The sequence below is a fragment of the Aphidius gifuensis genome, linkage group LG2 (assembly GCF_014905175.1).
Source record: "Aphidius gifuensis isolate YNYX2018 linkage group LG2, ASM1490517v1, whole genome shotgun sequence".
NCBI lineage: Eukaryota > Metazoa > Arthropoda > Insecta > Hymenoptera > Braconidae > Aphidius > Aphidius gifuensis.
The window spans coordinates 25,624,221-25,651,670 of record NC_057789.1 but is presented as its reverse complement, the minus strand read 5'-3'; the positions used below and the strand labels follow the sequence as shown (position 1 = coordinate 25,651,670).

The 27,450-nt window shown below is 24.4% G+C and overlaps 2 protein-coding genes across 5 annotated transcripts in view; one reads left to right on the top strand and one right to left on the bottom strand.

Annotated features, from left to right (window-relative positions):
• Positions 1–514: 514 nt before the first annotated feature.
• LOC122849834 (cGMP-dependent protein kinase, isozyme 2 forms cD4/T1/T3A/T3B) lies at positions 515–23,008 on the bottom strand. Of its 3 annotated transcripts, XM_044148674.1 has the most exons (9): positions 12,368–12,586; positions 10,847–11,228; positions 8,963–9,129; positions 2,718–2,937; positions 2,577–2,640; positions 2,324–2,496; positions 1,991–2,137; positions 973–1,409; positions 515–881 (listed from the first exon to the last, which is right to left on the bottom strand). In XM_044148674.1, the coding sequence occupies exons 2-9, from the start codon at positions 11,122–11,124 to the stop codon at positions 775–777; spliced, it is 1,593 nt and encodes a 530-aa protein (XP_044004609.1). In that variant the 5' UTR covers positions 11,125–11,228; positions 12,368–12,586; the 3' UTR covers positions 515–774. The 3 variants fall into 3 exon arrangements, with proteins under 3 accessions (XP_044004609.1, XP_044004607.1, XP_044004608.1); XM_044148672.1 differs by lacking the exons at positions 10,847–11,228; positions 12,368–12,586 and adding an exon at positions 21,908–23,008; XM_044148673.1 differs by lacking the exons at positions 8,963–9,129; positions 10,847–11,228; positions 12,368–12,586 and adding an exon at positions 6,924–7,992.
• Positions 23,009–23,647: 639 nt separating this feature from the next.
• LOC122849833 (paired box protein Pax-6) overlaps positions 23,648–27,450 on the top strand; it is a 29,962-nt gene continuing 26,159 nt past the window's right edge. For both annotated transcript variants that reach the window (XM_044148668.1, XM_044148667.1), the window contains exon 1: positions 23,648–23,745. The gene's annotated coding sequence lies outside the window, so the exon portion shown is untranslated. The remainder of the gene's footprint in view (positions 23,746–27,450) is intronic.

The following is a 27,450-nucleotide window of genomic DNA, read 5'->3' as shown; positions in this document are numbered from 1 at the left end:
AAATAAATAAAAAACAGTACAGAAAAGCAAGTTATTTTTAAAAAATTTAAATTTAGTTTTTTTTTCTTTCTATTATCATTATTCCTCAATGTCCTGCAAGAGCGAATATCAACCCAAAAAAACAAGATATTGAATAATTTATTAAATTTCAAATAGATCAAGAAAAAAAGAAGCAAAAAAAGCCAAAAAAAAACAGTTCAATGTAAATTGAAAAAAAAAAAAATTAAAAAAGAAAATGATTTGAAAAAAAATTGATTTTAAAAATCATCGTCCCATCCTGATATGTCATCTGGTGGTGGTGGATCAGCATCTGGAGGATAGTCATCAAAGTTACCAGTGTCAATGGCATTTTGAACACGTGGTAAAATTGGTGGTTCTAATGTTCTTGATCTTAATCCTTCCCAATTAAATCCATCAAACCATCTAAGCAAAATAAATGCAAAAAAAGTTTATCAATAAATTATTAAAACCTAATTTCAAGCAGTTAATAATAAATTAAAATAAATAAATATACTAACTTGTGTTTTTGAATTTCACTAATTCCACCTTTTTGATAACCAAGACGCTCAGCTGGATTATCTCTACATAGCTTTTTAATTAATACAGTTGCATTTTTAGTAATTGTTCTTGGAAATTCAATAGCATCAATTCCTTTTAATATAATATTATACGTTTTCATTGGATCAGAACCAGTGAATGGTGGTGTACCAGTTAATAGTTCAAACATAAGTACACCTAGTGACCAATAATCAGCACTTATATCATGTCCTTTATTTAATATAACTTCTGGTGCAACATATTCAGGTGTACCACAAAATGTCCATGTTTTTCTTCCACCATCAAGACGTTTTGCAAATCCAAAATCAACAAGTTTAACATATCTAAAAAAATAAATAAAACATACAATTTAAATGATTAATTAATAAATAAAGAACATTGTTAATAATTTAATATATATTCATATTTTTATACCCTCGACTATCAAGAAGAAGATTCTGGACTTAATATTTTGAATGTAAATAATCAAATGCTTGTAAATAATCAAATGCCAACAAAATCCAAAAAATGTTGTACTATCATCAAAATATCCTTTGTCACGAAGTACTGTCCATAATTCACCACCAAGACATGCTTCCATCAGCATATAAAGATATTTTCTATCTTTAAATGTTTTAAATAATTTAACAACAAATTCACTATCAGCTTCACCCATAATACGTTTTTCAGACATGATATGTTGTTGTTGACGTGTCTCAACAATTTGAGATTTTTTCATTTGTTTAAGAGCAAATGAACGTGATGAATCACCATTTATTTGTACCAATTCAACTCTACCAAAACCACCAACACCAAGAGTTGCCAATGATTTAAGATCTTGAAGACGTAAATCTCGAAATTCTTCATTTAATCTATAAAAACAAAACAATTAATTATTAATATAAAATAACAAACAATAATTATTTTTAAAAAAAATCCATCAATTTTAATGTTGTTGTTTTTCTTATTTTCACTATTAATTTTCAAGTTGGAAAGTAGAAATCATACAACAAATAAAAAAACCCATTTCTCATACATTAATTTATCTCTCATAATATTAATAAATTATGCATGTAAAAACAATAAAATTACAAGTAAAATAATAATAAAAATAATAGTTTCTTTAAATAAATTTTCAGGTCAACAAGTGATTTTCTATTGATCAATATTCAATTTGTTGTAGCTCAAGTGGTGAAAAAAAAAAAATAAAATAAAATATAAATCTTTCAAGTAGGTCAAAGTAATTTAAAAAATAAATATAGATAATTTTTTTTGTTAACAATCTAAACATGATGTACCTGACATTTCAATGTATAAATAATATTTCGTGACTTACTGTATTTAAAATATATCCAATATTCTTTATGCATGAAAAAAAATGTAATATTTATATTTAAAGCTAACAATATTTGTTGTTTAAATTAATTAATAAATATATATATATAATTTTTACCTTCTACGTTCAACAAGTTCATCTTTATATCTTGTTCTAATTTCATCAAGTGATGAAATAAGTTGATTAAATGTTTCTCTATCAATGACAAGACAACTAACACCTTCTGGATCATCAGCAACAATATTAGCTGTTCTTAAATCGTCTCTGTATGAATTAAACAAAAAATCTAAATTATTTATAAATAAATGAAATGGAGGACTCATGTTTGTCTGTGTTGCCATTGCAGTAGACCTACCAATTTCAATTATTCATTAAATAAATAATGGGGTTAGTATTGTGTTTTAATTTGTTAGTTGATGATTTATCAATTTAAAATTTTTTTAAGCTTACCCTTGAAGTGCTTTTTCACCAAAAAAATCACCTTTACCAAGTGTACGAATGTATTTTTCATCAGTTGTGTCTGGTTGTTTTATTGTTACACGTACTTGACCTCGACTAATTATAAAGAATGTATCACCACGTGCACCTTGACGAATAATATAATCACCATTGTTGTAAAATGTCTAAAATAATCAACAACAATAATTGATTATTATTATAATTAATAAACAATATACAATGTATTTTTTTTTCAATAAATTACCTCTTCTAAAACGTCAGATATTTTAATAAGTGTCTCTTCTGGAAGATTTTTAAATATTGGCACACTGTAAAATAATAATTATTGTTATTAAATATTATATTTATAATAAAGATAATTGTGTTGACATGTTGTTGTAATTACCTCTTGAGAAAATCTGTGTATTCAGCTTGTCTTGATAAACCAGTTCTCATCATAATTGTTTGAAAACATTGACGATCAATTGCCCATAATTGACAATCAGTTGCTGCTGTTATTGTTGCTGTTCTTTTGCAATTATATAATATTGCAAGTTCACCAAGTACTTTACCTGGTGCAAGGGTGCTGAGATATTTTCCATCTCTAGATACTTCAACCTTTCCCTCTATAAAAATAAATAAATTAATTAACAACATATTTAATAAACTTTTAATCAAAAATTTCTATTATTTTTTCTAACTCATTTTATACATTTTTTTTTTATTTTTATAAAATTTATTTGTTGTTATATTCAATAACAACAACCTTTTTTTTTTAACGGTTTTTTTTTAGTTCTTTTAATTGCCGCATCACACCACGAAAAAAAAAAAAAAAAAAATCAAGGTCAATTGGCCATTTTTCATTTGTTTTTGATAGTGTTGTGTCGCGAAAAAAAGAGTAAAATATTCGTCCTGTTTTTTATTAATTTTATATAATTTTTAAGTATAATTAATTGTTAAAAATATTACTGGTTAATAGCCCCGGTCAAATTGACTAAGTGAGTGTAAAAAAAATGTGAAAATTTGTGCAAATTTATTATTTTTGTGTGAGGATAATGACGTCATCGATTGATGTTGATAAATACTCATCTCGTTCATCCTGTTTCCACAAAATGTGAGTACTAATTTTTACATAAATTATTAACATAATAATATATCTAATTTTTTCTATACATTAATAAATTCCAAATGAATTTTATAGATATTTTAATTAATAAATTGTAAAAAAAAAAAATATATTGAGTTTTGCTTTGAAAAAAAATTGAATTGTCGTTTTAAAAAAAAAATATTTACTCAACATGCTTGAAATTTTTCAACTTAAAATATAATTATTCTTGAAGTTAATATAATTATTTATAATAATAACAATTGACAATGTAGACCGGAAATATTTTTTAACTCGTTTGTCTTGAGTCAAAAAAAAATAAAAAATAAATAAGCCATGGAAAATGTGCGTGGGCCAATAGTCTCCGGTTATTAGACCTTGTTTATTATTAATTTATTAATCGTCGTCGGGGAGGCAACATCCGTTTGCTTATTGTTAAAATTGTCTGAGTCAAGAAAAAAATATTTAAAATTAATACATATTAAATGATGAAGAAAATAATGATATTTTAAAAATAAATTGAGATAAAAAAAAAAGAGCAAGATCCGCATTGTTAAAAAAAAATAAATAAATAAAATCGTAAAATTCTTTTAGCAATAATAATCAAGAGCATGAAAAAACTGTAAAACTAAAATCACGTAATAAAATTATAGATATTTATTTAAATAAAAAGTAAAATAATAGTTAAGAAGTTTTTTTTTTTTTTTTATTTTTCAATTGGCTGTAAAAAATTCTGATGATCATAAAAAAAATACACAGATTAATCAATAATTGTCAATTAAAAAAATCATTAAACATAGAAAAATTGTCCGTTAATTATCATCATTATTACCGGCATAAAAAATCAAACCTAATTGTTAAAAATAAATTATAAAAATAAAAAAAAAAAACAAGATGAATTTAGCTGTAATTTAAAACAAGTTTGTAAAAAAAAATGTGGAGATGATTTCCTGGATGATTTGACCCAGAATGTTGATAAAACAAAGAGGCCAAAGAAGTCATTTAATGACGTCTATCAATACTTGATTTCTTTGGTAAAATAATATTATTAGAATCATTATTTTTATGATAAAATTTCCCGATGAAAAACTAGGTTGGATAAATTTCTTGTTGCAAGACAACCTTGCCAGTCTAGATAAATTTTATTTTATATTTTTTTTTTCACACGAGATATTATGATGGACATAAAAAGCAAACCCACTCGAGTTTTAAAAGATTTAAATTACCATTACAAATTATATTTAAAAAAAAATAAAACACACAAGGTCAATTAATATTAAATGTATTATTTGATATATTTTTTATAATTTATTTTGATGAATTATTTATTAATGTTTGAAGGACAAATGACTTTTTTTTTTTTTCAAATATTGATGACCCAATTTTAGCTAACACTTTTAATAGTTTTATTGAAGATTTGCTATTTTATCCGGCAACGGATGTTACCGTTAGTACATCATAGTCTAGAGAAAATATTTTTAAATTAACTTGCGTAAGTCACTAGTTGACTAGTTGATAAAAAATAACAAAAAAAAAAAATTAAAAAAAAACCGTATTTGCAATAATAATTAAAAATTATTTTTGATATTTTATTATTAGTTTAAATTTAAATATACATTTGAAAGTGCAATTTTAAAATGCATTTAAATTCAATATTAAATTACATAAATTTGAATATTTTTAAAAAATAAGTGAAATGTTAAATTTTAAATGGCTTTAATGGTTCGACAAACTCGTGTGGCCTTCCAAGTTGACATGAAAAAAAAATATAAATAATCAAGTAAAATTTAGCAAGATAATATTGCAATAACAATTGAACAAAAAATAATAATAATAAACAATGAAAATATACTTTCAATTTATTTATAAAACAAATTTTTAAATAAAAAATAAAAAATTATTAAATAAAATTACGAGAGTTGTTATATTCTCTTATGGAATATTTTTTTTTTTTATTGTTTCGTAATATGTTTGGGGAAATCCATTCAATGCAATATAATTTTCATTGGTTGAATTAATTAAACACAATAAAAATAATAATTTAAAATAAAAAAAAAAAGTTGAAAATTTATTTTAAAATATTTTAAACCAATATCGATGGGAATTTTAGAGGATGAAATATCAGAAGATTTTTAAGAAGGGTAGTAAAATAAATATTTATCTAAAAAAATATAAACAGAATAGCAAAAAAATAGAAGGGGGGCAGGGGGAAAGACAGCAGGTTGTTGTGAGGATTCCCCTGAATGCGAAAAAGTTATTTAAAAAAAAAATCAGACAGGTCATCTTGTGAAGCCCATCTGCTTCCTCTTCAGCAAAAAATGATAAAGAAGAAGAAAGGAAAAAATAATATTTATGCTTTTAAAGCAACTGGTGGCCATGACGACATATAACAGGACAAAGAAATTCATGCATCGCATACGATATACTTGTTATATTTATATATTTATTATTTTTATTAATGTAATTGAATCCATACGGTAAAATCAAGATTATTATTTCCTCAAAATAATATTTATAATACTTTGCAATATCCTATTTACAAAATGAAAAAGAAAGGAGTATTTAATTTATTAAATTATATTTATATGTATGCACTTACAAGGTGGTCAACCCTGGATATTGTTAAAGAGAAAAAATAATATATTGATGTAGGAAGAGTATATCAAAATTAAAATAAAAAAAAATATATGTATTCTTTGTCGAGAACGGAAAGAGACTTTTATTACGACATTGAGGCGTGTGAAAGCAGCCTCAATAAATGGCATGTTATTTTATATACAATATATAAAAAGAAGATTGAATTGAAAAAAAGAAAAAACATTAAGAAACACAAAAATAGATTTTCATTAATAGCTTCCGGTTTTTTTTTTTTTTTTACTTTATCAGTGATGAAAAAAATGATGAAATTTCGTCGATTAAATTTGTAGTAAAAATGAAATAATAATATTAATTTAAATTGTTTAAATAATGCCTTTTTATTTAAACAATATTTATTTATTTGAAAAAAAAATAGCTAGAAAGTATATTTTATTTATTTAAAAAAAAAAATACAATTTGAAATTCCAAAGTTGATTTTTTTTAGGTGAAAGAGCAGTGAAAGTTTAATTTTAAAATAATTTAAACTATTATTATAAATGCAAAAAAAATAATAATATATATATTTAAAAGTCTAGACTTTAAAATCATGAAAATTGATTTTTAAAAATAAAATTTCTTTGAAGCTATTATTAGTTGTAAAAACTTTCACCATATATGATAAATTATATTCCAAAAAATTCTACAACTATTTATTTTCTAAAAAAAGATTAGATCATAAAAATAAATTAATTTTATCACCACAGATGATCTTAACATCAACAATATGTTTTTATCATTTTAATTTTATAATTTTCTAAACAATGAAAAAAACAATTGATATCCTTTTTTTAAAATTCCCATGAGTTATATCACCTAAATAATTAAATTTTCAAATTAACAAAACAATTATTTATTATATAAATAATATACCTTCACGATTTTTTTTACGTGGTATTGGTGCACCAGTTCTACGTTGTCTAGCATAAGTATGAACTGGAACAATGAGTCTTGGTCTAGGTATAACAAAACCACCACTATTTTTATGAATATTTTTATTATTATCAACAATTAATTTAATATTTTCATTGTCTAAATAATCATCACTATCTGTTGTTGTATTACTACTAGATCTTTCTGATCTATTGTCATTATTATTTTTTGATGTCAATGAACCATCAAGTACATCCTCCAATTGATTTATCACATTTACATATGGTTTTTTATATTCATTATTATCATTTAATAATTTTTTATTAATTTTTTTATGATTATTTTGACTTGACCAATTATTATCACATTCACGCCAACTTGCTTCGTATAATAACTCCATGGCTCTTCCTCTTGTTGCATCTGGATCAAGTAATAATTCTGGATCCTCGAGGACAGCTCTCCCAGGATAATTTCTTACTCTCATCATTTATTTATTTTTATAAATTATCACAGATAAACATTTAATGTATTTTTGTTTATTTCAAGTTTAAGACTTTATCATTTTTTTAAAAAATTATCTAGTTAAACAAACGTCATGATGATTTTATTTTTTTTTTTTTTTTTGTAAATATACAAAGACAAAATAATAAAATAGTAAACTTGGTAAATTTCCAATGTCAATTAACTAAAATAATTTTTTATTATTTCATTTGCAATTTGGCAAATATTATCACAGTTATTTTTATATATATATTTTCAACCCACGTAATTAATTTAAATAAAAAAAATCACACTGACTCACACTCACTTTTAAATATGTATTATAAAAATATAATAGTTTTTTTTTTAAATTTAATAATAATAATTTTATGAATTTTAAATAATTTTTTTAGCATTTGGTATATGGTTTTTTTTTAAAAAAGGTAGTTTACACTCTGACACAAAACGTTGACGCTTCACGACTGCTTGATACTTGCAACAAAACTGTTGGGCTTTTGTATCCCCCGCTCTTTTTTTAAATATATATATATTTTATTTTTATTATAAATTTTATTATTCCCTCTCAAGTATAAATTCTCAATCTCGACTGACAAGTGTCTGTCTTATATGGTGGTCAGCAATATTTATTTAAAAGTTTATAGAGAAAATTTATCTAGGTCTTAGACCTCATCTTTCTATTTAAATGGAAAAAAAATTTTTAAAGTTCATTGTTGACAATCACAGGTAGACAACAATAATTATTTCGATTGGAAAAAAATATTTTTATCTCTCAGAGATATTCATAGAATAAGGGATGATAGTTTTTTGTATCATTGGAAATTTTTTTAAAAGTGAGAACCAATGGTTTATAATGGTCCATGATTTTTTTTCTTTTCAATTCTCGTTTTTTTTTGTGTTGGAATTTTCTTTACGACCTTCGTCTTACAGGAAGGAAAATCTATTTGTTAGTTTTATTTATTTTCAAGGACAAATATAGCCTTTTTTTAAAAAAAATATTTTAATATATTTATTTAATACAGATTGTTGAATATTTTTAAAAATTAATTAAATACATGAATTTTTTTTTTTTTTTATGATTCATGGTTTTTTTTTTTTTTTGTGTTTATTTAACTTTTCGGTGTTTAGATAGATGGTTAATTTAAATACGTAGTTTAGAATCATAGAATTTTGTTTGTAGATGGCTAACAAATGATTAAAAATAAAAAAAAAATAAAACTGATAATAAATATTTGAAAATTTAAAAAAAAAAAAAACCAAGGTTTCGAAAAAAACTTGGATAAAATTTTTTTTTATTTTTCAAGACATAGATAATTTCATAATAATTTTAATGTAAATAAATGTGTTTATTATTGATAAAAAAATTTCGGCGTAGATTAAGTTGATGATATGAAATAAAAGTGGCTCTAGTGACGAATATTAAAAATACATAAATTACGTAACGTATTTTGTTTTTTTATATAGCATTTAATCATTTTAATTTTTTTGATTGATATTATTATCTAAAAATAAATGTGCTATTATGTAATTTGATAATTTACCTTCCATAACAAAAACCGTTGAACCGACATCTCCTTCTCTGATGATAATTGAACCAGCTGGAAATGATACTGGATACATGCAATCAACGATTTCTCGTATTTGCGTCAACTCCAAATTTTTCATAAAATCATTATCCAAAATAGCTGCTTTAATAAGCTCTCGAGACCTTGAATAAAAACGTTAAAATAAAATTAATAATTATCAAAATACATTTAAGATAAAATATTCAAAAATACATTTATCATTTTATTTTTTTTTTTATTTTTAAAGTTCAATATACTATCGATTGATCGATCGAAATTAAGATATCAATGGAAATTTTTTTCACTCAAAAAAAGAGAATAAAACAATCATTAAAAAAATGCGATAATTTAAATAATTTTTATATAAAAGTTTTTAAACAATTAACGAGAAAATTTAAAAATAATTATAAAATTTTTTTTTTTTTTTATATATGTTTTATTTTGAAATCACGACACACTCGATTGACATTATTTTTAAAAAATATCGTCACACGCAAATTACCTCACATATGTAGAAATATCGTGCAAAATTATATTTAAAAAATTGACATGCAAAATTCATTAAAAACATTCCAAACTGTCGACCTATTTATGCAATTTTTTAAAAAATTTTTTTTATTTTATTTAACTGAGAAAATTACTCATTAAGAGATGCGTGTAAATAAAAATGATAATTTCTTTAAAGATCTCGTAACAAAGATACGTGTTTACATATATATTTATACGATTAAATAAAGAAAAAATAGTAATAATTTGAAAAAGAAAATGAGAGCACAGAAATAAATGTGAAAAAAAATATGTAAAATATAAAAACAATTGTTTCAAAAATAGAAAAATAAATAGTTAATTTGTTTTTGATTATTATTTGGAATTAAATCTATTGTTAGAAGCTAAATTATTGGGCAATATATTTATTGAAACAATTGTGAGGCCTTGGCCATACGAGTGGGTCAACAGAAAACAGAAAGGAAAGTATGAGCCCTCATACATACACGCATGGTTTCACTTTTAACAACTCTTTTAACTCTATTTATAAATTATTCATCATGTTTTTTATTTTCAACCTCTAAATTTTTAATTAAATAAATATCAAGTAAATTAATTTTCAAATTTTTTACCCTTGGTTAAATGAAGATTAGCTGTTGTTAAATTTGTCAATCTTCAACATGTAGTTTATAAAAAGAATTAATTAAAATTAATTAAAAGCTGGGCTGGGTATTTTTTTCCATTCACTGGCAATATTTTCAAATGGCTAAAATCAATTTATAATGTTTTTTAATCATATAGAGTGTTTAAAAAAATCAACGCAATTGAAGAATTAAATTTTTGATAATTTTAAATATTATTGCAGTGTTAGTTTGGCTATTTTACAGAGTGTGTAATTTAATTTTTTTAACTAGATGTGATTTTTTAAATGTGTTGATTAATTTTGAATATAAAAAAAAAATTAATTAATGTGACATGAAAATATAGATAGCTTCGTCGACAATTATTTTAATACGAGCTACTTAAAGTAACGAAATTAAAGAAAGTCTAGAATTAAATATCAACATAAAAAAAATAATTAATTTATAATTATACATTATCATTGTGCACTTTAATATGCACTGCAATTATTTTAGAATACATTGAAGTGCACAAAGATAGTAAACATGACTAAACAGGTGTTCTGTTTATTATTAAACATGATGATAATTTTAACGAGTTTTAACCCTCTTTTCTCTCACAATTTGAAAGAAAAAAAAAATAATTTAACAATAGCTAATGATTGGCCAATTAAAATACATTAAAAAAAGAAAATTAATATGTTTGTTGAAGATTTATTGGATAAATAATTTGATGTGTATTGATTTTTAATACCTATTTGGTTTGTTGAATTTAACAATTGGCTTTGTATCATTTCTAAGTGGTTCAGCAGATATTGCCAATCGTTTAAATCTTTGACGTGTACCAAGTGCACCATTTGACATTGATAAATCAACAATTTGACGAAATTTATCAATTTCATTTTGTAAATATTGTATTGTTGCATCACGTTCATTTAATGTTTTTTCAAGTTTTTCAACAAGTTCATCTTTTTGTTTAAGTGTCTCTGTACGTTCATAAAGTAAACGTTTTAAATCACGAACTGAATCCATCTCGTTTAAATTAAATAATCGAGTGGAAGCACAACACTTTGTACAAGATTGCACTTTCACTCTGCACCACGTTGTACCAATTTTGAATAATATTTAAATCATCACTAAAAAAAAAATACAAATAACAATAACAGCTAATCAATTGATACAAATTTATTTTCAAGACAAATTCATCTGCAACAAGATGAAAAGTTAAAATGATTCTAACATTATGATCACTGATTTAACAAATTTATATTTAAAATAATGAAAAAAAAAAAAAAAAATTACGTAAGCCACAATGTCGACTGAACAATAAACTCAATCAATTTATAAATTTTCTTGGAATTTTTAATTTAAAAATTTTTTTTATAACACTGATGCTAATAATAATAATAATTATTTATTTAAAATAAAATTATTATTTTAATATGTATTTATAAAATAAAAAAAAATAGTTTATATATTTTTAATGTTAATTATTTTTGTTGATGATTGAGTGACAAATTGAAGCGAGTATGTTGAAAAATAAATTGATGAAATCAAAGAAGATTGTCTCGAATGGTTTGATGACGATCACAAGTCACGAAATACGATGATTGCTATCGGTATATATAAAAATCATAAGATCATTTAATTTCCCTCCACTCGGTTCAACAAGTATGATCCAATAAGAATGGAATGAAGAAAAAATAAATTACATTTAAAAAAAAAATAAACTAGAAAAATATTTATTTTAAAATTAAATTGCAAAAAGCTGGGTAATGTTTTTATTTTTTTTTTTCATTTATTATTTTCGTCTAATACTTGAAGAATTTTTTTTTTTATAAATAATTAATAATTAAAGTCCTTGATATTCTGTTGATGATGTCAGATTGAGGGGTAAATTTACACTGAACAATTTAAACCACATACACATTAATTTAACAAGAAAATTCATTCGTATGAAAAAATTTTTTAACTCTTTTATTTTTATTAAAAAAAAAAAAAAAAATATCAAGTAACTATTAATAATTCCACTGACAATACGATGATAAATTTATAATTATCATGACTACACTAAAAAAGCAGCCAATTAACTCTAATTATTTAAAAAAAAAAAAAAAATCACAAGTTAAAAAAAAAAAAAATTAAATTAACACAATTTGGTAGTTTTATTTTTCGTTGTTGATAAATTAATTAGATTTTTTTTTTTGTACTGATATTATACGTGAGATGCCAAACATCAAATGAACAATTTAAAAAATATATTGTGGATATATACCATCACGATTAATGGTGCTTCAATGTCTGGTCACGTTTTATTCACACACATATAAATTTTCCCCTCAAAGCACACGTACTTTTTATATTTTAAAACACTATTTTTTTATATTAATATATATTCAACCTCAACCCAAGGAACACAAGGACTTGATAGACATTTTAAAATGTCCTACATATGACAAACCGGCTCATTCAACATTGATATACCTGCAGGCAAATAAAAAAACCGTTCAAATCTCAACATTATCTGGACACAAATCAATTCTTTTTATTATTTTTTTTTTTTTTTCATATATTTTTTTAATCTCATTTTTTTATTTCACTCTTTTTTTATACACTTGGTGTGTGTTTCGTAAAATATGATACACTTTGATTGCGATAAGTTGGTTTTTTTTTTATTTTTTTTTTATCGATAACTTATTGGTTATTTTACAAAAGTTAACAGGTTGAAACTAATTGAAACACATGGACATTTTAAAAGCAAATTTAATTCCACGTAGATTTATTATAATTCACAAAAAAATCTGTAGGTGTCGAACAGTTGGACCAATTTGTAGAATAGTCTTTCGGAATTTTTTCAAACATCAATTAATCATTCAATAGAATTTTTTTTGTAAATTTGTTATTCAATAGTAACATGTGGTTTTTAAATTTTTGCTAAATATTTACAGTGATTTATTTTTTTTTTGTTCTGGTTTTAAATGGTTTTTAGTGTGTGCTATTATTATTTATCTAATTTCTAAAATTATATTGCAAAATTGAGGGATTATTTTTTATTTTTTTATTTAAATTTTTATTACGAAATTTATGTATATATATGGACACACATTATGAGGCCTTGCCTCACTTTCGATACTTTGTCGTCGTTTCTGGTCGTTTTTTTTTTCCGAACAAGGCACGTGTTCTAAAACTTCTCGTATCCCTCTCCCAATTTTGAATCCAGCTTATTATGATTAGCACGTTTTAATCATTCGCGCAGTGAAATTTAATTTTATATTTATCAAACTTCCCTGTAGTGTCTTGCTATCGTTGTAAATTCTAATTTGACCTAATAATTTTTTTTTTTTTTTTGTGTTTTTATTATTATCTTATTTAAATTTCTAAACAAACATAGACTTTTAAATAAATAAAAAGCAAAATACTATTTTATTATTTTAAACTGTTTAAATTTATATTTTACATTGTTGTTTTTTTGTTAAATATTTATTTTTGATTGTTAACGGACCAGACGAAAATAACAAAAAATGAATATTATTATTAAGTTATTTATTCCATGGTCAATGGCTAAATTAAGAAATAGACTTGGTCCATATCAATAGAAATAAATTCAACAGATGAAAAAAATTTATTTGAAGCAGTAGTTGAACCTTGAATAGGTCAAATAATTATACCCTATTTTTGTGCTTTTAATGTTTAAAAATTTGATGTTGATTATATTTATTTATCAAGATAATTTGTTGTTATTATTTTCAAATAAACATTCAAGTATTTTATCTGAAAATTATATAAAAAAAATTATTTATACTTGATGTCGTCTAACAAACAATTAATTATCTGATAATTAAAATAAAAAATAACATAAAACTGGTTCAATATCAACAATTGAATCTCGATTAATTACATTTAATGATAAATGCATTTATGTAAGTCACTTGAATATTGCTGCATTACATTATCATTTGTACAAGATTAAATTATTGTCAAGCTATCTTTATACGTGGCTTATCAGTAATAAACTGTTATTGTGATAAAAACACCTAAAAATAGTCTTTGTACAACAAATATTTGTTGAAAAAAAATAAAAACAAATTTTAAATAAACAAAAAAATCAACTGGATAAATTTAGGATAATCTTACAAATAAATAAATCAATTTATTTATCAATAATTATTTATTATTATAAATATATTTTTATTATTCAAGTAAATTTTTAGAATGTGTTTTTAATATGAAAAATTAAATAAACAATTTTTTTTTTCTATTTAATTTATCATTAAAGATATGAATTTTTACATCGATCGATATTTTATTGATTATCTAAAATCAATTGAACACAAGGGTGCGCTACTTGTCAATGAAAAAAAAATTTTTTTATAAATTAATATAACAGATGTCGCCACAAGGTTGATTGGTAATTTAAAATTTAAAAAAAAAATGTTGTATATCGCCTCGATTCCCCTCCTTGGCAATATCTCTCGCGAAGATCGTAATTCGCGGTTTTCGTTTGTGGCACACGAGGTTTTTTTTAAAATGTCGCCAGTGGCCGTGACAACTGGGTATTTTTAGACTCAGTGAGATAAGCACCACGGGACGAGTTTTACAGAGAGAAAAAAAAAAAATAATAAATAAATAAATAAAAATGAGAGGGAGAGAGAGAAAAAGAGGAACAAGTAGTGTGGCGTGTGGCTTGCTGCTTGATGACGGAGAATTCGCGTTTTGCGGGGACCATAAGGGGGAATTTAAATTATATTAAAAAAAAAAAAAAGATAAAGAGGAAGGGAATAGAAATATTTAAATGATAAATCAGAAAAAGATCCAATAGAAGATGAAAATATTTAAAAAAAAAAAAATATCATCATGATAATAAATTGAATGATGTCGTTGAAATTTTAAAGACAAATATAATAATAATATCTATGTATTTATTAAAAATAATAATAATATAGTTAGGGGAATTAGAGAACTAATTATTTGTGACGTCATTCAACTGGTTTTCATCCTGATCACGAGTTGCATTTCTATGGAACCCGACAAAGTCAACTATATATAACAAATTAAATCATGAAATTGCAGACATACGTTTTACGAAAAAAAAAATAATTAAATATATATTTCATGGGAATTTATTTTTTCATCGAATAAAGAATTTAATTATGAATAATTATTTGTAAATGGCTTTTTTTTTTTTTAATTTTTAAATTTAGTATTATATTTTTTTTTTTATAATGAAAATTGAAAAAAAAAAGGAATTTTTATTTTTTATTTTTTAAGTTTAAATTATATTTGTTAAACTTGAAAAGGGAATGTCTGTATTATGTACAAATATTAAATACAAGTTCATGCGTCAGTAAAAATAAAAAATAATAATATTTTGTGTTTAAAAATAGATTTGATAAAACAAACATAAGTTAAATTTTCCACAAGTGTAAAAAACAAAGAAAAAATAACAATAATATATTTAGATATTGTTAGTGTACAAGGTAGATATAAAAATTGACAAATTTGTGAGTAAATGAGACAGTGAAAGACGTTTTTAAAAATATAGACTGTTTAAAAAGATTGACAATGTTGCGAGTAATGGGGCCTTATTTGACAAGATCAGAAGACGAGCGCGTATACATTGCGAGATGTCGAAGATGGCCATGACGGCTATTTTAAAGTTTCATCTGGATTAGTAATGCCAAGTAACAGTTTTTTTTATTTTTTTTAATAAAAACCAAATAAGAAAAGAAAAAAAAAAAAAAAACCTTACAATGTTATATATAAAATTACCAGGTAATTTTCACAAGGCCCAAAATGTTTTTACTCCATTGCGAATCAAACCCAAGAATATATATATAACATCAAGGTCGTGATTAAATTTTTACATTTTTTATTTTCGTTTAATCTTGGAAAGTTTTCAGATATATTTATTCAAAGATATATCATGATATATTATTTATACTGGCCCAAATAACACCGCCCTAAAAAAGCGTTAAAAAAAATAATTTTTCAAGGTTTTTTAAAGCTCATTATATCTATTAAATATATATTTAATTTTTAATAATTTTTATATATTATATTTGAAATATTAACCAAGTTATTTGAACAAAATTTTCAACTGAATTTATAACTATATATTCGTGACGGGTTAAAGGCCACTTTGGCGAATCTCCAAAGTTTAATGTAATAATACAAAAAACATGTGGTTTAATTTTTTATTTAAACCATAATAAATAAAATGAAATTGGATTTATTGATTGCAATTTTTAATGTCATCAAAGCTTGCACAAGATAAAAGCAAATATATAAAAATCCTTGGATAATATGTCAGCTAAAAGAATAAAATTATAAACTTTATTATTTTCTATTGTAAATTTTTTCAAACAATAAAGGGGAGATTTAAATATTTATAAATATAATATAGATAAATAAATTGTCACTTTGTTTTTATAATTTTATTTAACCTACTCATGTATATACCTAGCCCTCAGCTTGCTTCAGCTCTTCGTAAATTTATCGCTCAATGGCAAAATTATCGCGCCCTCCACTTGCTGTTTTGCGTGTTTTATTATCTTTTTAGAAAGCGTACAAGGCTGTGAATAAAGTCGCATGGCAATATAACGATGGAATTCGAGGAGTGCCGCGTTTGCATTTCACGTGATAGAGGGCTCTTCCTATATCATTTTTAAATTTATTATATTCTCTCCTCCTTAGTCCTCCTACTTTATATATAATTCTTTTTTTATTATTAAAATTTTTATTTCACATGTTTGTATTTATTTATATTTATATATTTTACATCCTAATTAAAAGCAGGTAAATCGAGTCAAAAACAGGTTGACTCTCTTTGCATATATATTAATAATAAAAATAATATAAATTTATTTTTATATAATGACAATTTTATACACAAGAATTATTCACAATAAAACTGCACAAGTCTGATAACGTCCTATCTCAATTGAGCAAAAAAAAAAAATATAAAAACAAAAAATGACGTTATGCTAGACGTTTTTTTTTTTGCTTCTTTAAATAGAATAATATTTTTTTTTTTACTGCTTATCTACATATGACAATATTTAATTTATTTTTTGATTTTATTATAGAATTTATCTGTGGTAATTTCCACTATTATATTTAGCAAAAATTAAAATATTAAATGTGAAATTTATTGATTGTTAATATTGGTAAAGATCCAAAATTAATCAATAATTCGTCATTTATATTTATCATCTAAAATTAAAATGAAAAATATTATTTATTTTTTTAAAAATTATTTATTTAGTTTATATATTTATTGTATTTATTTAAAATGTTTATTGCATTTATATATATTATAGAAAATTATTTATTTCTGGCAACGAGCCATATATCGAAAAATATACATCGAGGAAATTTTTCATGTTATGAAAATGGCATATAATAATTTCCTCAGATATTTAAATAATTTTTTTTTTTTTTTCTACAAAATACATATACACTTGAGTATATGTATAAATTTAAACTGATGAAATCCAACTGCAATCAATTTAAAAGGTCACGCTAATAATAATTTATATAAAAAAAAAAAAATTCTGAACGTTCGAGAAATTAATTTTAAAAAAAATATTCAACTAAATAAAATTTGTATAATATATTAATTCCAAGAAAATAATTTTTATATTTAATTTATATTTAATCACGTATATAAATATTTTTTTTATTCATTGCAATTCATGAGAGTGTTGATAGTTGATGAATTGGAATATAAATTTGCAAAAGAAAAAAAAATATAAAAATAAAATATTGATGATAAAAATTGCAGCAACAAAATGGACCAATAGAAAATTGAAGATGACTTAAAAAATATATCCGGAAAACAAGTTTAAATATATATAAATTTAAGATAAATAAATAAATAAATATATGAACAAGTCAACCGGTTCGTGTCAAAGTTAAAAAGAAAAAAAAATACATTTAAAAATGAATACAACACGAACGTGCCATCAACCCTTTTAGCAGGTGTTTGTTGATTCCTGTCTTTGCAAAACACACTCTCTCTCAAGTCTCATGGATATACACACACACTCATGATAATAATAAACAACATAGTATTTAATGCACAATACTATGTGCATATCCATTAAACACAAAAAAAAAACCAACCAAATATCTCAAGACTGCAACATTAAATTTATAAATTTCAATATATTTTTATCCTTCATTATCAAATTGATCTTCAAGTATAAAATATCCAACGAAAATTAACATCAAAGAGTTAAATTTTACTTTAAATAAATAATTTATTTTTAATCATTTGTTGACAATTCAAGTTGATATTTAAATTGCCAAAATGCATTTATTTAAAAGTCATTTGTGAATACACAAAAATAAACTCTAAAATTATGCGCAAATTAGACATTCATATATATATTTTTTTTTAAATATATAATTACAAGTGTGTATTTAATTATTGCCAATAATTAATGTTAATAAATAAATCTATGAAAAAATAAAATTTGTATATTTTTTAAATGAAAAAATTCAAAGGATTTTTCGAAAATTTAAGCAGAACTTTTCAAAAGTTTCAGCAGAACTTTTCAAAAGTTTCAAAGGATTTTTTAGAATTTCAAAGGATTTTTAATATAATTTGCTTTGATAAATATTAAAAATCAATATTTATATAATATGTAAAAATTATTATAAAAAAAAAAATTAAATGAATAAATATAAATAAATATCGAGCACATCCTTTTCACTTCATTCTCATGTCCAAGTGGTATTCTCTGCACTCTAAGTAGGCGTGATTTAACGACTGGACATAAATAAGATCGAGGGATATATATTATAAATATATACATATACAAGATAAAAATTGCACACATATATAAATATAATATGCGTATACATATAAATATATATAGACAAAAAGGAAACCAAGTGGCAGGACCGGTCGATGGCGCCTTGGACTTCAAAACTTTTTTTTTTTTTTTTATATATTTTTCATCATATATATATCGTTTGTTTATATGTGAACAAATATATATGTATAAATTTCTTCTCACTTAAATAAAGTCTTATAACCAGTTGAGAGACACTGGTTATACTTTGGAGGTGACCCCTTCAGAGCTGCTGTCTCAGGCAACTCTTTAAACAGCTAAAACGAAGACAGAGATATTTAATTCGCGAATCAGTCCTCAACAGAGTCCAATAGCAATAAAATAATAAATATTTAATTCTCTTGTATATTATACATACACAAGCCTTTTTTTTTCTTTTTAAATATCTTAAATTTAATTTCATCAGAATGAAAGAAAAAGTAATTTTTTTTTTTTTAAATTTTTTATCATCATCAAAGAATTTATGCAAAAAAAAATTTAATAAAAATTTTATTAGGGTCAATGTATTATTGAAAATAAAACAATGATAATTTATTTTTTTTTAAATTAAAAAAAAAAGCTTGTATTTTGATTTTTTTTTTTGAATTGCTATTACTAAATTTTTTTTTGTAAATTTTATTTGAATATTTTATTTTGAAATAATAATTTGACTGAAAAGCTTTTAGTGAGAATTTTTGGAGTCATGTTACTGTGCGTAGTTTAAATTAAAAAAAATAAAATTCGCAGAATTTTTACAAAAAGGGCCTTAAAATACCTTTGTAAGTGGTGTTGGATCGATCAAGGATGGCGCCTGTAATGACGCCTGAGTTTTGTGTATATATAACGTGAAATTGAGACAGGTTTAGTGTGAAGATCATTGGTGTGCTTTTTGCACATGATGTTGATACAACTATACCACTTGGTCTCATGATGACGTGCATGGTTCAATAACCATTTTAAATATAATTTTTAATTTTTTCTTTTAATTTTTTTCACATAGATCAAAGATCTATATTTAAATATTATTTTAAAATGCAAAAAGCATCAAGAGCTTTTTTTTAAATTGTAATTTTATATATATATTTTTTTTGGAGATAATAGTTGTCCACCACGCGATGACTGTCATGTGTGATTTAATGAAAGTCAAATTGCCGCAACAACGATGAAGATGACGTCAATAGACGGACACTACTTGTTGACAAGTTACCAGACAATTGTCATTACTGTATTTTATTCAATGAAGATATATAATTTTGACATAAAAAATTCACGATGAAATTGAATCATATATATTTTTTGTCAAGTCTACAAAAGTTTGTTGACTTTTTATTTTTTTTTTTAAATTCAACAAATGATAAGAAATAAAATATACAAGCAAATTTGATTTAATATATTTTTATATATACAATAATTTAGTGCTTTTAAATTGTCATTAATTTTTTTTTTTTCCACAACATTTTGTAATATAGATTTTTGACCTCGAGAATAATTTTGTGGAAAAAAAAAAAATGAATAAATATTTAAAATATAAAAATAAACATAAGGAAATGTAAATTTTTAAAATAATAATAAAAAAAAATGAATTGTAAATGCAAGTGCATGTGTATATTTACATGTTGAAAAATAAAAATATAAAAAAAAAAATGATAGTTATCGCGTTTGGGTTTACAACTCTGCTCCGGATGCAGTTGAGTTTCATCTGGAATACAATCTGTCCATCCGTTAAACTCACATACATTGTGTATATATATGTAAAAAAAAAAATATTCATCGATGGCATTTGTAGTATGCGTTGTATCATGCACTATTGTGCAAAGTCAGATGCCCTCTTATCGAAATGAATATATAAAAATAAATAAAAAGTGAGCGCATGTTAGTCAGCACTTTAACACCGGTATAATGTTAATGTCGCTTATTTGGACTCGTCGGAATGCAAATAAAATGTCTGGCTATATATACACATAAAAAAAAAAAATTAAATTAAATAAATAAATCAATTTATGAGATAAAAACTAGAACAAATCAGCGAAAAAAATTATTATTGCCATTAAAAATCGCCAATTGCTTTAAAATAAATTTAGAAAAAAATTTTACATATACAAATATAAATAGAGCATGTGTTTTTGCAAAAAAAAATAAATAAATAAATAAATAAATAAATAAAAAGAGTATTGCCCTGTATGCGTATAGCAAGCTTACTTGTCATTTTATTTTTGCGCAACTTGTTGCTTCACAGTCTAACCTCTAACGAACTCTTTAAAATAAAACCAAATAAAAAAATTCAACACATGCATAAACCGATAATGAAAAATAGTCTTGCTTATCTTTGACAGATGTATATATGAGTAAAATTTATCAACGACAATAACATTGATCCATTGAATTAAATCAAAACATTTGTCCCTCATTCATCGATATTTTAAAATGGATATATTAATTTAAAAAGAAAAAAATATATGGATTTTAAATTTGTTGATTTTGTTGACTATTGATCTAGTTTATTTATTTATTTATTGAGATAGTTGATATTAACGCCTATTTGCTAGTCACGATACTCGTCGTCGTGACCTGTGCATGCGGAAAACCACTGATTATAATCATCGTCACAGATTGAAATTAAATTGCCTCGTATTTACACAATGCATTTAACAAAAATATATAAATAAATCGAATAATGAAAATGATTGTTTGATAGAAAAAAATAAATTTTAAATTTTTCAATTTAAAAGTACAGTAGTTGTATTGTAAAAAATTTAAAGAGAAAAAAAAATCACGAGTGATGCAATAAAATTGCCAAAACAAAAATAATAATAAAAACAGAATTCTTCGTGTTTGAAGAATACACAGCTGATGGCCAAAAATAAAAAAAAAAAAAGAACAGGTAAAAATAAAAAACGAGTTAAAAGGACTTGGACAATGTGGGAGATGATATGATGAAAATAATAATAAATAAAAAGAGCAACACATGAGAGACTAACCTTTCATTCTTGTCGTAAAAAACAAGGGGTGCATTATGTTGTGGTGGTAATGGTGGTTCAGCTGATATACCCTGTGCACGTTGTTTTCTTGGTCTTGGTTTTGTTGGTGTTAATGGTGATTTAAATGGCAATACACTAAGAAATTTATCAAGATGACTACGTAAATCTTGTATTTCAGCATCTTTTTGACAAATTAAATTTTCTAATTCATCAATTTTTTCATCTTTAATACGTAACAATTCTTGTAAATCACGTAGTGTATCCATTGATGTTGTTAATCTTGTATTAATTTGATTGGGCCCAATCATTTGGGACCCAAAATTATCAGCAATTGTTGATGCCAGTATTGTGCCGGTATTTTGTACACTTGTTGTTTCAATAATTTGTGTTGTTGTTGTTGTTGGTGTTGTTGTTGTTATTATTGTATTTTGTAAACGTGATGAGTCTTCCTCGTCGGCGAGCCTTGGCTGCGGCGACGAGAAGCAAAAATTATCAAAACACACTCGCATAGACACGCAGGCGTCACTTATCAAACCACACTCACCCACCCCGCTCATTCACTAAATATTTTTATTTCTTTAAATATTTTATTTATTTTTATAATTTGTTATAATGCCAAAATATTATTATTATTTTTCTTCTTGGCAATAACGTATTTTTTTTTTAAATTAAAAATTATAATTTAAACTCTTGCTATGACAGGATCAAACAGATCAATACAACAATTGGATCATTATAAATAACCAATCACTAAACTTTTATAAAAATTTATTTTTCTAATTTTTGCTTATTTTTTTATTTATTTATCTATATTTTTATTTTAATTCTCACAAGTTGGGATAAAAAACTTGTCACGTGATTTGGAGTAAAACTTTGAAAATAAATAAATAAATTTTTTCAAAAATATTACTATTATATTTAAAGATTTTTGATTTAAATGAAATTTTAAATTTTTAAAAATAACTTGTTTTAAATAATATTGATAATAAATATTTATAAATTTTATTTGAGATGACAAGATTTGCGTTGCCCGCAACAGCGGCCACGGGCGCCACTTCCAAGTGTCTGATGCATCGTTTCAGAGTCTGACGGTAGCTGGAAATTCAGTGAGCATGAGGTGGGGCTATTTTACCCTCACTCTTAAACTCATCTTGTATATGTATATATAAATTTTTTCCCTAATACACTGGTCCTTACTATGTTTTTTTTTTTTCTTTTTTTTTAAACAACTATCTCACTTTAATGGTCAATGTCTCTGTTAAATATTATTACATAAATCCCTGAAGAGGCGCTTGGGTATTTTATTGAAATTACGCATGCGCAAGTGATCTTGTCTTGTGTGTGTGTGTGGTATCCATAAATGTACATAAATGATTTGACTTTGTATGATACCGTTGCACTTGTTGAATTTTTTTTTTTTTTACTTGTAAATCTACAGTGGTTATTGGAAGTTTTTTAAAACTAGAAGGTAGCGGCATCTTACTTTTACTTTGTACAAATAATACAATGATAAAACAATCAACGAATGATAAGAAAGTAGATACTATTTCTGGCTGATGATATAGACTGCATAAATATTTTTAAATTAAAATAAGACTTGTTTTATTTGTAATTTTCTAACAAGTGTTTTACGTAATTCACTTGTTATTTTTAGCTCAAATATTTGCCAATTAATTTCACATAAATTATTGATAACATCAATATAATCTGAGTAAAAATATTTTTCTTTGTTTCAGATTAAATTGATAAATCAAAGAGTCATTTTTTAAAATTGAAAAAATATACAACTATCTTCCAATCATGCTAGGAGTCATAAGCAACGAGACAAAACACAGCAGGTATTTAAATAAATAAAATAATTTCAGTAGTACAAGTCAATAATTGTCAGACAAAAAAAAATGAAAATTATATTTATAATTACAATGAAAAACCGAGTGATTAGTTGAGAGATATATAGGGATATATATGCATATAATATCTTAATAGATATTTGTAAAGGAAAATTGCCTAAGGCAATTGGTATGGGCATTGTCTCGCGTGCATGGGTGGTAGATAGTTACCGAGTTAGCTAATTGTATGCCCTGAGGGAAATGATGAAGATACTATGTACAATATATGTTGTGCTAGATAAATAGACACCCAATAAGCGAGTGAATGAATGAGTTGGTTAATGCATGTGTGATAGAACAAGAGAATGATATATATAATTTCATAATAAAATAGCAATGTTAGTAGTACCATTGCCAGATATGCCAGATAATATCCTACCTTGGATATAACGATAGCATATATTCAACGATTACAAAATTTCATTTATGTATTGTTGATGCTGGTGGGATTGACTGTTCAAGAGCGTCCATCGTCCAGAGTCGTTTCAATTTGCATTACATTGTCTACTCGTTATACATCCATCTGTCCTGGCGTCGTTCCCACTTCTCATATATATAAACTGATTGAGTATATATCAACCGAGAACCAGCAATCAAAATGAAAACTATATACCAAACGCTATATATATCTATATCAAACCCCTGAAATTATTTACCCTTCAGAATAAAAATTTCTTTATGTTGTATTTGGTGTTTCTTTTTCTCTTTTTATTTCAGTCCCAAATTTCATTTATGATCCTCCATTGGGAACAAAAGCAGCCCTCTTTGCCAGAAAACCCCCGATTCGATTATCCATTTTTGGCATCGTTATCGCTTATTAGTTGCTCCATCGCCCAATTTATATATCAAATACACACACTAATCCATTTATTTTCACAAATTTTCCATCACACTTTATCACCCTTGTTAATAATCTCTCTGTTTCTCTCTCTCTCTCTTTCTCTGTTTCTATATCTTTCAATTGCCAACAAATAAAATTTAATCAACAATTCACGTGATTTATAATTTTATTTTTTATTTTCTTTTACAATACATAATTCATTTGATTTTTACATCTTGTATAAAATACAAAATTACAAATAAATAAAGTATATATATTTTTATAAATTATAACTATTTTTTTGTTGTAAAAAAAAAAATCATCTGAATCATGTAAATTTTACTAGCCCAAGGCGACAGCTATATGCTGTATAGAATTTTTTATTATTTTTTATATTCGTGTAGATATATATTTATTTTTTTTTTTTTTTTTTCTTTTTTTGAAGTCTCGTCCGGGATCAGATCAGATCACGAATGCAAACACTTTTGAATGTGTAAAGAGAAAGAGGAGGTGGTGCTTGGCGACGAAGAATAGAAATTGGGGATGAGAAAAAAAATATATATATAAATTTAAGCTGCAGTATAGAGCAAGTGGAAAGAGGAAAAATAAAAAAATATATACAGCAAGAGAGGTTACCCTCACAGCTTTGATCTCTACCTTATTTTTTACCCCTGGTGCCTCAATCTCTTTTTATCCACCCTTCATCCCTCAGTCTACCAATGTCTATATCTGTTTCACTCATTTTTCCTCTATTTTTTTTTTTTTTCATAATCCCCACTGCGACAACATTTCAATTTTTTTATCTCTCAGTCACTCCTCTTCTTGTATCCTCATTTTAAAATATATCAACTAAACGATAACCACATTTATTATTCATTCAGTTTGTATTACCGTTTCAACCTGCAAATCCACCCTTTCTTTAGAAAATTTTCTTCCATTATATTTACAAAATTCTTTCTTTCTTTATAAAAATAAGGTTTTTTTTTTTTAAAAAAACTTTTTATCTTTATATATGGATTTATTTTTAATCTTACCAATGAGATACGAATTTGTGGTGAAAATAAGAATTGTCTAGAGATGTAAGAAAATAAAAAAAAAAAAAATTGATTTGGAAAACTGTGAAATTGATAGAAAAGAAGCTGTATTTCCTGGAAATTGAGTTACGGATTTTTATGTTGGATGCTTCACGAGGTGAAGGATCGATGCTATGAGATTGATAAAAAAAAAAATACGAGGGGAATGTAGAAAAATCCTTGATATCAATTACCTTATTTCTATCGTTTTATATGACGTCTATGGAAATGGATTAATGGTGAACCTTTGAAATTCACTGATATTTTTCATCTGATTTTTTTTTTCAAATAATAAATTAAATTATCATATTATTGATTTTAAAAATTAAAGCTTTTATATAAACTGGATTATAATAAAATATTTTAAAATCACAATGTTGATATAAAATTTTTAAAATGACACTTTAATTTATCTGTCAATTTGTTTAGTTATTTTGATAAATTAAATTTTCATTTATTAAAACACTGGGGAATTGTGAGGGATCGATCGTGTTAATCTTCTTTGTAACTTTCAAATAAAGTTAACATATTGTTGTAGATAAATTTGATGTATATTTTGTGGTATAAAAGAAGAAAAGAAATGACAAATAATAAATTACAACAAATTGAGTTGTAAAACTTTTATACCATGTTACATAATTACATATACTTTTTTTTGTTATTATAAAATAAAATTGGTGGTTTCAAATTTTATTAACGCTGCTTCTATAGAAGTAAGGAGAAAAGAAAAAATAAATTTTTATACAATCATATAGCTTCTGATGTATTGACAGAGGGTGACCCTACGTTAAATTATCTGTCAAAGTGTATCATTATAGTTATACAAGTCTCAAGAGGTTACAGAGAAACCTGTAGTCCCCAGATGTCTGTTTCCTGTCACTCCTTTTGACCCTGAGCCCTTTTTACGTCAAGAATCCTGTCTAAGGATGACCTATTGCTTTCGCACTTGATTCTAAATATCATTGTCTCATCTGATAAAATACACAATTGCTTTATTCTAGTGCTAATCAAAATACTGCAAATGACATTCCAAATTATAATTTTTAAAAATAATTAAAAACGAAAATTTACTTTAGAGTGTAGATCAATATTTCATATATATTTTTTTTTAATAAACCATAAAAATAAATCCCATTGTGTTTTAAAACAACAAACTAAGCTTTTTTGTTGAGTAAAAAACGTTGTCTGGTTGTCTCATCCTTCTTGGATCAAGTGGAGCAAAAGAAGAACATGGCGTGCGTGTGTTACTGTATAGAAAAGCCGCTCCCTGATATACCATCAGTCTCTTTCCGTTTACTCTTATTTTTTTTATCTATTTTTTTTTTTTTTTGGCTCTCTTCTTTTTTTTTTTTTTTTTCTGTACCAACCCCGTCATGCTTTCCTCCTTCATAATGTCGCCCCCTCGTTCGAATTTTAAATCAAAGCCCGGAGGTAACGCAATCACCAGGCATCACGACGCTTCCACAATTTTCTACTTTAAGCTACTTTATGTATTAGCATCCCTTCTCTTCATCCCTACAGCTTTTTTTTTTTTACTTCCATCTTTATTTTTCAATCCTTGTTTTTTTTTTATTTATCTTTATCACTCTCTAGTGCCTCTTCTCTGTTATTTTTCTTCCCTCACAGTATCTATGTAATTTTATTTTTTTAAATTATTTTCTCATCTAGCAATGTGTATTTATTATCTATCCTTTTTCCACCACTACCTGTCTTGGCAGTAGCCAGTATTGCAACGGGACAAGTATATTCTTTTTTCTTTCT